Source organism: Polyodon spathula, chromosome 20 (assembly GCF_017654505.1).
Source record: "Polyodon spathula isolate WHYD16114869_AA chromosome 20, ASM1765450v1, whole genome shotgun sequence".
In the NCBI taxonomy this organism is placed as follows: Eukaryota; Metazoa; Chordata; class Actinopteri; order Acipenseriformes; family Polyodontidae; genus Polyodon; species Polyodon spathula.
In genome coordinates this window covers 14310810-14322870 of record NC_054553.1, presented here as the reverse complement: position 1 = coordinate 14322870, position 12061 = coordinate 14310810, and the positions used below count along the sequence as shown (strand labels likewise).

The 12061-nt window shown below is 40.7% G+C and overlaps 1 protein-coding gene across 1 annotated transcript in view; it reads left to right on the top strand.

Moving 5' to 3' along the window:
- The window catches only part of LOC121295800 (gamma-aminobutyric acid receptor subunit alpha-3-like), a 152960-nt gene that overhangs the window by 97144 nt on the left and 43755 nt on the right, over positions 1–12061 (top strand). Inside the window, exon 5 of the mRNA XM_041220856.1 lies at positions 8916–9136. Within this exon, the coding sequence (XP_041076790.1) occupies positions 8916–9136 (221 nt within the window). The remainder of the gene's footprint in view (positions 1–8915; positions 9137–12061) is intronic.

Genomic DNA, 12061 nt, shown 5'->3' with positions numbered 1-12061 from the left:
GTAACACATAGAGGACACATACAGCAAGCTATACAAAAACAAAATAAAACACAGTACAAAAACTACAAATAAAAGGTGCCACACAGGACGAGCGCTAGCCTTACAAACGAGGCGTCCCGCTCCAGGAACCGGCTACACTACTTAATCCTGGCTACATTACTTGGGATCACTATCCCCTGAACTAACCTACTTACGAGCTGGTATTCATACGACGACTCCTGCTGCTTCGTACGGCCTTAGCTGGGCATTGCCTTCACAAGAACCTCTTGCAGTTTCAGAGTTGCGTAGCTGTCGTTCCTGCAGAGCGGACGCTCTCCTCCCGCGTACACACAGCTCCCCTCTGTAGCATGGCGTTGCAGTTGCCCCAAGCCATCTCCACCGGATGTTTTTAAACTGATGGACACTCAGTCAAGACCCGCCCACTTGCTGATTGAGGACCAGCACAGCCAATCACTAGCTGCCCTTCCCCCTCAACTAAGCCTAGCAGGTAGCAAGTCTCAATCGAGCGCACGTATGTAAACAATAATTTAATCAAATCAACTCCAAAAAGACACACAATAAAACCATTTCCACATACAAATTATACCAACACTAATCCCCACCCGTACCGGGCATATGCAGAGACCTTTACACGTTACAGTTTCAGCATCAACATTGCTTTAGAAATTCAGATTGATTGATAACATGTGTTTATATTTGTGTTCATTTAAAATTGAAGATAGCTGACAATGAAATGTTACTGACAGTGGTAATACTGATCCGCCACATACATGCAGGGTAATGAATAATGGTGCAATACCACATTGTTGTGCATTTTGGCTTTTTTCACATTCATTTTTTTATGATGGACTTATTGCATTTAGAGGGTTTTTTTTCTTGTTATAAAGTAGGTGCCATAGCTCATCCTTTGGGTTTGTTGTGTGATCAAAGTAACAACACCTACTGTGTTTGCTTTGCTGTCGTGCAAAATCAACTACAGTGAGCCTGTTTACAAGCTGTTGGCTGCTCCCAAATCACCCACCTACAACTACAGCACAATAAGAACCACAGGCGCCAGGAGAGAATTTGATTGCAAAGCATCTCATGGTTGTTTTTCTATTTGATATTTTTTCCTTTTTAAAAGCAATTGGAAGGAGCACCATATCACAGTCTATCATTCTACAAAATAATAAAGTGGAACAGTTGTATGCCTTTGTCTTATAGGTATTCACTTCAATCCAGGCCACTACGATTTCAGTTTACAAAAGCTCCCTTATTTTGAAAGCTCAATGTTGACAGGTATGTACATGTTGTAAATATTATTTTTCCATCTGATCCATTCATAATAAAAAATAAACTTTGAGGGATCCCAGATTGACTCCCCAGCTAAAGGCATGGCTTTTTGGTGTTTGGTAGTAAGGGTGTCTTCTTATATATTACAGAATAATTGCCTGATATGCAATTTACTGTAGATACCCCATGTCCAAACCATGTAAATTATTACATTCTAGATGGTTGTGCTGTGAGCCTGTAAAAGTACCTACATAGCCCCTATCTTGTAATACTTTGCATCTCCAAATACGAGTGGTGACATCACTAGTTTTTGATGATCGTTTGATGATCACTAGTTTTTCATGATCTTCACCAGTCGTTTCAGCTGGGAACCACACACTTTTAAAAATGTTTAAAATTAAATATGAGACAGAACACTACAAATGGTGTAGACATAAAAGTGAAGGACACAGTTATATTATGTTGACAAGAAAGGCACAGAAAAATGTATTTATAGAAAAGTGCTGTTTGAGTCCCCACCAGAAGCAGTGCTTGCAATGCAATGGGACTGTCCTTCTGCTTGCCTCGGTGGGACATTTATTTTACATGTATTTTTATTACCGAATGGAAATATATCCCTGAATAAGATTTCAGTTTTAAACTAACACAATTTACACAACAGAAATGTCAAAGTACTGAACCGTTTACCTTTACAAGAGGAGAACTGCATCTTTGACTAACCTTCTATTTCCTTTAATGACGGTTCAACCTGTGTCACCTGATCTGAGAGCTATGGAGGAAAAAATGACCTCGAGTGATCTGAATCTCACTGCGAAATAAAACCCACATTGATTTAAATGCACCGTGTGTGTAACACATATCAAATAGGCTATGAAATAGTTTATATATATAAAACACAGCAGTTCCCAAATGGTTCAACTTGTATTAGCACATTGCAATAACGTAATTAAATTTACTAAAGCATGCTGTTCGACAACGTCTTGCACATCTGACAGTTGTAATGTTAAAAATATATATTTTTATGTGCACTGATTTTTTTTTTTAATCTCAGTATAATCTCTAGAACACGTTTGACAGACAAACCAACAAAGCACAAAAGACTACAACAGTTTACCGTTACTATATATTACAGGTTTACTGCATACCTTTACTCCAGGAAAAGTGTGATGTGAATGTGCTGTTGCATACTGCGATGTGTTTGCATTCAGCAGCTGCGTGGCGTGTTTAGTGCATGTCCACCAGTAATTTAGGGAATCGAGAGCTGCAACAGAGTTCATCAAATGTTCTAACAGTTACGTTTAATACCAGATTCGTGTCTCTTATTTAAAGAACTGAACACATTGGGGGCATGTATTAAAATGGATGTGCATCTGTGTATATGTGTACACATATATATGTTCAATAAAACTAAAACACAAATATAATGCAAAAAGAAATGACATTTAAACCAAAACTAGATTCAACATTCCTATATTAACAGCAGCTCTGGCTCCTCAGAGGAGGCAAGGCTCCGTTATAAACTCCTATCTGCTATTAACCATAGTACTAGCAGCAGCAGATCACGTGATCTGAACACAGCTTTTAATTTGAGGGGTTTAGATCCTAGTTCATATTGTATTTTAGTAGTATTATTTGCACTTACTGTAAACTATACTGTATTTAAATATTATTCTTGCATTGTATTCCTGTACAGTACTGCCCTGTAACACCTGTAAGTCACCTTGCATGAAGTTGCCTGCCAAATAAATAAATAGATAAATAAATAAATAATAATAATATGAAAAGTGTTGCCAGTCAGAATACAATAAGATTGTACTGCTTCTGAGGGCTTAGGGGACCTCTGCCTTTTTTCTGCTTCCCCATTTGTTTGGCCACCAGCTGCCACTCCGACAAAGTTAATTATTTTGATGTGCTCAATTTCTTTGGACCTGTGAGCATGTTTACGAACATGCTGTCTGCTCTGAGCTTTCTGGGTCTGAAGCTTTTAGACTCAATTGAATTATAGAGAACAGTTACCATAATGCAACTTTACCAGAAGAGCTTCACCACATGTATAATGAAACCTCAGTTCAGGGGGTAGCAGTGGCTACGTCATGGGTCCGCCTCCCGTAAAATAATCACGAAAAACTACATCTCCCAGAATACCATGTGTTCAGGTACTAGGCAATGGTACATGAGAAAAATCCACCCAACCAAGTATTATCAAGTCTATGGTTAGCCTTGTTACCTTTACAGCCAATCAGAGTATTAATTAAGAAAATGTGAAAATTACTCATTAGTCATTGTCAGTGCTGAGTGCTGATGGCATTTGGTTGAAGCGCAGATACTCATGAGAGAATCAAATGAAACTGGACGCATGACATTCCATAAGCTATTCCATGGTACATTTTAAGTTAAACTGAGATGAAGAATTTCATGTTAAATACAGTAATGTAATTAATGTAATTAGCAATTACGGTTAGGGTTAGGGTGTGTGTGTGTGACATTCTCCCTGTGTGTGTGCTGGGTTAGGGTTAGAGTTTAAAAAAAATCTCTGCCCCCACCCCCCCCCCAAAGCCCATCTGTCTGCCACCCCTTCACCTCCCTTCTTCCAGAATCCTGGAGTTGCCACTGAGGGGTAGGCTATTCTGTCTGAATAATCATAAATAATCTTTACAGTCCTGCAAAGATATATTTTATTAATAATTCATCTCACTCAATATTTTTTTCAAGCAGAATTCCTATAAATTGTAATAAATTAAAATAATAACCCTCCTATATGTTAGTGTGGCAGGAAATGGCGTTGCAGTGATGTCAGGCCAGAAGCCGGAAGAAGGCGCTTGCACTGTTTTATTTTCAATACAAAATAAAATAAAATATTTAAACAAAAATAAACACTTGCTCACAGAGCACAAATAAAATATTTAAACAAAAACAAAATCACGAACACAAACCATAACAAATATAGGTCAGGCTGGGCGATCGCATTCACTGTTCCTATATTGCTTTAAATGACATTCTCTCTTCTCTCTCTGCTCTCCCATACTCTCTCTCTGTACACCCACCCCGAACATGGAGAGCTGCAGGTTTTTTATACAGGTGACCTTCTGCACGAGGTTTTAAATCATTCATGGCAGAGGACGAGTTTACTAACGCCTCTGCCAGAACACGTTTCAACAAAACAACACACACTGCGCTTCGCTTGTTAGTATATTATATATATATATATATTATATATATATATATATATATCTAATATATATATATATATATATATATATATAAGATATATACACACACACACACACACACACACACCCACACACACCAAAATATAAAACAAACAAATACAAAATAACACAGGGGCAGAGGGGGAAACCTTTTCTAGAAATAAACAAACAATACATGTAAGCAGGGCTTGTCTACCGCCCTGCTACAGTTAGACTTCAGGACCATCTCACATAGTTGATGAAACAAAAAAAGTAGTCAACATGCTCACTTTATATTAACAAACACTGTTGACTTTCAATGCCACTTTTTGACAGGTGGGTTTCTGTTTTAAAACATATTTAAAATTGCACTTCAAAAAGGGTTTGATTCTGACAGCAGGAGCCTTTATTTACATTCCTTAATGATAAAGAAACATGAAAAAACTGGCATCCATCTGTTCTGGGTGCTGTGATAATGAACTGTCACCTTGGCAACTGAAAGCAGTATCAATACTTTCCAAGCTTATAATGATCAATCAGAAAGAGGAGTTTCACTAGTGAAAATGTTAGTTTACCTACCGTAAACCTGATTCCCTGAAAGAGAACATGGCGACCAAACATCATTATGGGATACACTTCTGCCTATTGGTAGGTGTCACTGAACTCTTTTCTATCAAAGCTGCCGATAGGCCCCCTCCCCTCAGTGACCCCCTCGGTCTCGCATCCTGAGGGTACTTAATCGTAACGCAGGGGAGGATCATTCTCTTTCACGATGAAACCGTGATGTCGACCTAAGTGGCCCTGTGGTTGGTGGTCATCTTCTCTTTCAGGGAACCAGTTTACAGTAGGTAAACTAACGTTCCCTTTCAGTTCGAAGATGACATTTGCGGAGGTGATAGCCAAGAAGAAGGCTGTCTTCATGGACAGGTGCTTCAACTCGATGGAGTATATCGGCTTAAACTGGGCATGTGTGAGAGGCTCCAATACAATCTCAAGGCTCCATTTGGGAAGAGTGGCCCTCCAGGAGGGCGCAATCGTCGAGTGCCTCGGAGAAACTGGGTATCCAAAAAATGCGTGCCTGGGGACACAGAGTCAACGGGGGCATGGCTAGCAGAAATAGCTGCTAGGTAAACCTTCAGTGTGGAAGGTGAACTACCAGCCTCAAGCCCATCTTGCAGAAACTGCAAGATGGCAGGCATGGGACAGGAGATTGGGTCATGAACGTTAGTACGGCACAAATCTTGAAAACATTTCCACTTATAGGCATAGAGTGACCTAGTGGAATGCGCTCTAGCATTCTGCAGTGTACCCACGACCACATCAGACAGCCCTAAGGCTGACCAGCGGTCCCTTTCAGGGGCCAGACCCATAGCTGGAGCCTGCCCGGCACCAGGTGCCAAAGTGTGCCTCTCTCCTAACTGAGAAGATCCCAGCGAAGATGAAAACCAGATTCTCCTGGGTCACCTGGGGGCCACTAGGAGAACTGACACCTTCTCTGACCGGACCTTTTCGAGTTGTAACCAACCAGAGTTGGAGGCATCCGTCGTCACTACCTTGTGGGTGTAAACCGCCCCCATACAAACTCCTTGACGCAGGTGAGAGGGAATCCTCCACCAACACAGGGCCTCCATACACATGAGACACACTGTGAGCCAACGGTGCCTGTTGTGCTTGAGATGTAACCAGAACTCATTGAACCACCTCTGTAGCAGGCGCATACACAGTAAACCCAGCTCGATGGCTGATACCACTGCTGCCATCAGACTTAGTTGTTGGCACAAAACAAGGGACACTTGCCGAAAAAGGGAGAGGTGTTGTTGTAAAGCTGCCACCCTGTCGTCCGACAGGTATGCTTGCATCATGATGGAGTCCAGCCGGAGCCCCACATACATTATGCACTGCACTGGCGTCAACTGATTCTTGGCGTCGTTGATGGTGAGGCCCAGCCTCACTAGATGCTCCGTCACTAGCGCTGTGTGGGCCAACGCTTCCTCCTGCGACTGGGAACAGATCAACCAGTCGTCGAGATAATTCATCACTCTGACTCCTTGCAGCCGCAAGGGGGTGAGGATAGCATCTACGCACTTTAAAAACATACGGGGAGCTAGGGAGAGGCTGATGGCATTTGGTTGCGTCCCGTAAGTCTACCGTGGTGAACCAGTCACCCGGCCGGACAGACTGGAGTATGTGACGATGAGTCATCATGTGGAACCATGTTAGAAACTGGTTTTGAAACCACAAGTCCAGGATGGGACAAAAGCCACTGTCCCGCTTCGCTACCAGAAAGTATCTCGAGTAGAACCCCTCTCTGAGAGAGGTAGAATCTACGAGACAAATAGCGCTGTTGCCCAGCAAGGCTGCCACTTCGGTCTGGAGCATGAAACTGAAGCGCGTAACAGAGTTCCAGCGGCTCGACTTGACTGGCGCGGAGCAGGGGGAGGGAACAACATGGCTACCTACCTCGACGCCTTGCGTTCTCTAAGGTTTTGCTGTAGGTTTTGATCTCCTCCACTGCTGGGCCAAAGGTGTGGCCAGGTGATATGGGCGCGTCCAACAGCGCGGCCTTATCAGCATCAGGCACCCGTGCCTGCGACAGCCAGCTGGTGGGCTAACTCGACAAAGGGGACAAGGCAAGCCCGGTCCCATGGAGTAATAGTGCTCTCCGAAGCAAGAAAGGGTGAAAAATACACACAATTCTTAACAATAATACTTACTGTACTAAGACGGACAGACAGAAAGAAGCAGCCTGACACATGGAGCGAGCAGGTGCTGTCAGAAATAGAATAAAAAGGCTACGAATTTTTAAACTACTGATTCCAGGAAAAGCGGCGACGGCCAGCTTTCAGCACAAAGTGCAGGGGAACTAGCAGTAGCTTATGCAGCGCTTTTTAGAAGAAATAGAGGGCTCAATGCAACACAGAGATCTTAGCATACCAATTGTGAGAAGCGAAAGAGAATGATCTTTCCCTGCATGACGGTTAAGTACCCTTGGGAGGCAGGACCAAGGGGGTCATTACGAGGAGGGGGCCTGTCGGCAGCTTTGATAGAAAGAGCTCAGTGACACCTACCAATAGGCAGGAGTGTATCCCATAACTATGTTGGTGGCCATCTTTGAATTGAAAGGGAACATATCAATTAATTTAGTATAAATCTTTGTACTAAACCTGTACGTGACTCCGCACTCAAAGACAACAACAAGGCAATTGAGTTTATAAATACACAGATTGGATCACAAGCTCGACATGGGATGAACTTCAACAATGGATTCATCCTCATGTTGCCCTGCTTGCCTTTCTGCACAAACTACGTGAAATACCAATGATGGAAGGGATGCCTCAAGGCACCTTCTAGCCCAATGTGGAGTCTATGTCACGTTGTGTTAAAGCTGGGCTCAGGGCAAGTGGTGGCCAACCAATCTTAGTTACAGGTCCTAATAAAGTGGTGAGGCAGTGGATATATTTGACCTGTACAGACTGCCAAGGCTGTACGAGATCTTTATGAAATCATACAGTACATACCAACATTAGAAATAGGTTTATTTATGTTTCGGGATAAATTAACTCTGGGCTGAATACTGCTTGTGCAGGGAGTATGGTCCATGGAATAATGCTGGGAAGATGTGTGTTACCCGACTTAACTACACTGTAATTCAAGTATGAATTTTTAAGGATGCCTCAAGGATTCAAAATCGGCAAGGCTGCTGTCGTCTTAAAATAATAATAATAATTAGTTGTGAACATTTTTAGTGCATAATATTTGTGGTGACCCTAGAGGAGCAAATGCTAATGAATTATTGGGTCATTATATAGTAGTGTGATGAGTTCTGTAATTGCTGGAATATAAGGCTGACACTGCATGAGTATGCTGCACATACTTCTATATAATAATGTACAACTCATATCACATAGACGTTCTTCTAACGCGTGTAAAAGAGTAATTATGAAATTATGAAAATGGCAAGCAAGTAATTATTTCCACATTGCTTTGTTAATATTTTGAGCAGGTTTTTGTTAAATGCGTCACAATGATATTCACGTTGCAAAACTCTGAAGACAGCATCAGTGCCAGTCAGTCCAATTTTTCTGGGGGTCAATGCTCCAGCTGATTAATGACCCTGGACATGTGGAAAAAATGTCAAGGCTAACTGTCAGGTTAGCTCACTGTGGCCAGGGCCATGGTCCTTCACATATTATGAGCACAAACATCTGAGTAATAGTTCATAGCCTTCATATATTGTGAGCACTACATCTGAGTAATAGTTAATAGCAGGCAGAAACAGTATGTACTGAGACTGTATAACAGGCAAGGAGGTGTGAGCCATGCATAACACTAAAATACAAAAAGAATGTAACGTGTTACACGATTAACCAGATGCTTACATTATCCTACATTAATTTTATAAAATAAATGTCAAATGATGGTAAAAAAAAAATCTGTTTTGTTTTTCCCAATAAGGAATATACAATCGACGTGTTCTTCCGGCAGAGATGGAGAGATGAACGTCTGAAGTTTGACGGCCCAATGAAGATCCTCCCCCTCAATAACCTGCTGGCGAGTAAGATCTGGACCCCAGACACATTCTTCCATAACGGGAAGAAATCTGTAGCCCACAATATGACCACACCCAATAAACTGCTCCGCCTGGTGGATAACGGAACGCTGCTCTACACCATGAGGTAGGACTTCCAGTTTGTACTGTTTGTGTTTTCAGCTGTTCTTCTTACTGGGGTCTCTTTCAGTGATAGAATGCACCCAGTGATCTGCTGCTGGGCTTCCCCTTTTATTACCATGACAGAATATGGTGGAAAGCAGGTTAGGGCGGTATTATTGAGATTTGTCTGTTTGGATCCTTATATCAGAAACTGTCAATCTGTGATTATGGGCCCTGTTCACACCACTTTAAAGACTTGATAAACATTCTCATGTAGGTGTAGCTTACACCCTCGACACCATCTACTGGCCGGAGTTAGTATTGTAATGCTCAATGTACTTCAATGGACATTAGTTTTACGATAGAGAATAAAGAAACCTTTTTTTTTTCTTAAGCAACCAACATCCAGAATTATGTAGCATTTAAGTATATTATTGGGGGGGCGGGGGGAGTAGATTGTCTATGTCTATAATGCCACACATGAAATAACATTTCATGATATGTATCTGCTATGTGAACGGAACAAAGGTTATTTAAATCCATCTCAACTTTTATATTTGGAACCTTTGGGCTGACATAACTTGCAGTCAAAGTGATGTGGCAGAAAGATAAGCTCAAAAGAATATCATTTTCTAAATTGCACATTTTCAGTCCCAGGCATATTATCGGTTCATTTAATGTGGTATATGGTCCCAGTATTCCTCAGGCTACGAATAACATTTTAAAATCAGATGGTTTTGAAATGTGCATGTGTCCTGATAATTTTATGTATCTTAGTTAACAAGTTTAACAGTGCAGTAATATGCTTTTTCTTTTTAAATCTATGAAAAATCGTATATACCAAAAACAGAGCTGTGTTAAATGTGCAAAAAATTGCTGGTAGCAAGTTGCCAGTAAGATAAAGCTCTTTTAATAATAAAATCATTAAGTGCCTGGAAGGTGCATTTCTAGATACCCATTTTAAACAACTTGAGATGATCTATATTTGCAAGCACATCATTAGCTGGATGTATTATGAATTTGCTTTATTTTAAAACAAATAGACCAAAGTTGAATAGGCAAAGCAGAACGGTGATGTTGCTAGTGGTTTTATAATGCACTGGTTCTTTCTCCTTTGAGTGGGCTGTTGGGCACAATGCCTGTGTTAGATGCACAGCTGTATGGAGACTGACCCCAACAGGTAAGACAAGGTAAAAAGCTCTGAACCTGCTTGTTTGTACAGTGGTTTAAGAGCATGATTAGAAAGGCCCCCCGCTCCCTGTATTTTAGATTACAGGACATACAATAACATGGTAATAACAGGGTAACTACCAATAGCTACTGCTTCCATGGTAACTACTGTTAGAATTCATTTGCATGTGAATGACCTATGATGTAGTGTTACCATTCAATTACATTAGGGAACACAATATTGTTTATAAGACCATTTCCATGTAATTACATAGTAGTTACTGGAACTAATCATATTATTACAGTGCAGTTACACAGCTATTCAAGCAAGTGCTGCAAAACATAACAAAACACACCTGGATATGACTATATATATATATATATATATATATATATATATATATCTATATATATATATATATAGATATACAAAGGGCCCTGAAGAATGATTGTACCTCATGAATCTTGTCATAAGCCTGTAGCCTCTGTGGGGAGCACTGCTCCAGATACAGTACAGTTGTCCCAGCAGCATTACATTTTGAGGATGTTTTTAGTGTCAGAGGACCTTGGTAATTTGCACCCAATCACAGGTATTATGCAGGACGAGATTATATTATTCAATTAGGTCATTTTATTTTGCATAATTAATGTGCAAGTTTATAGTGCTCCAGTTGGTGCAGAATTTGGTAATACATTTTTTACCAGTGTAATTAAAATACCCAAAGATGGCTGTTTCAGATACAGTGTGATTTTGTAGAGAGAGACATTATTATTCCCTACAGCAACATTTGAGAACATACAACGTTCAGAATAAATCAATATGAAATTCCAGGGGAGTAGAAGGTCTAATTGTCTGCTTGTTATTTCATTAAATCGGTCTTGTTCTTTTGATGCAGGTTGTTTTCTTTGCTTTTTCTTGGTTGTTTTTCTCCAGTTCTACAGGGACTTTGGCTGAGGCTCTTAAGAATAAAACAAAATTAATAACAATTGAAAAGCAGCTGATATGTTCTACTGTGAGGATGCTATTCCGGTGATACAGAAATACTGTGGTTTGAGTTTGCCCTTTATTCTCCATTCCATAAATAACATTAATAGCAATGTAATTACGTATTAACTAACACTTGGATTATCAATAAGGAATTTGATACTAAATTCATTTGAAGATCATATTCAGTAATGCTGCATTCGGTTAACACTACCTCTGCTCATATCAATGTACCTTTAGTAATGTTCAAGGGCCAGCAAAGGTTTTGAGAATGCTATCACAGGGGTGAAAATCATTTTGAAAATGGGTACTAAACAGTTTTGAAAGTTTAGCACCAGAGAGCCTGTGGGCGTTAAATTATCAAACCCCACCGCTATTCAAGCCCCCCACCCCCCCTGCTCTTCATTTAGTTTTTAGTGTTTTGGGGGTGGGTCGCGTGCAGGAGTACCCCCAGAAATATATAACTTGGTACGCAAAACTGGACAACTGGACATCCCGTCTCACGACTCTGCATCAACGCGCTGGAAAGTGTTTCAGCCAATCAGAGGTCTGTATTTGTGTTCTTTCCTGAGTTTCACAGCCGCTACACTGTCACATTAGAAAAGTGCAATCAGATTGCATCACCTTTTCCCTGTGTAAAAATGAATAAACACAGCGCACTGCCATCAAGACAGAAAAGCAGCTACACTGACAGCAGCCAAATAGTCCACAACAACAATAAAAGGTACAAATAAACCTATTTGAAATACATATTTAAACTAGGTGAAAAACTAGCTCACAGATATTTTATGCTTG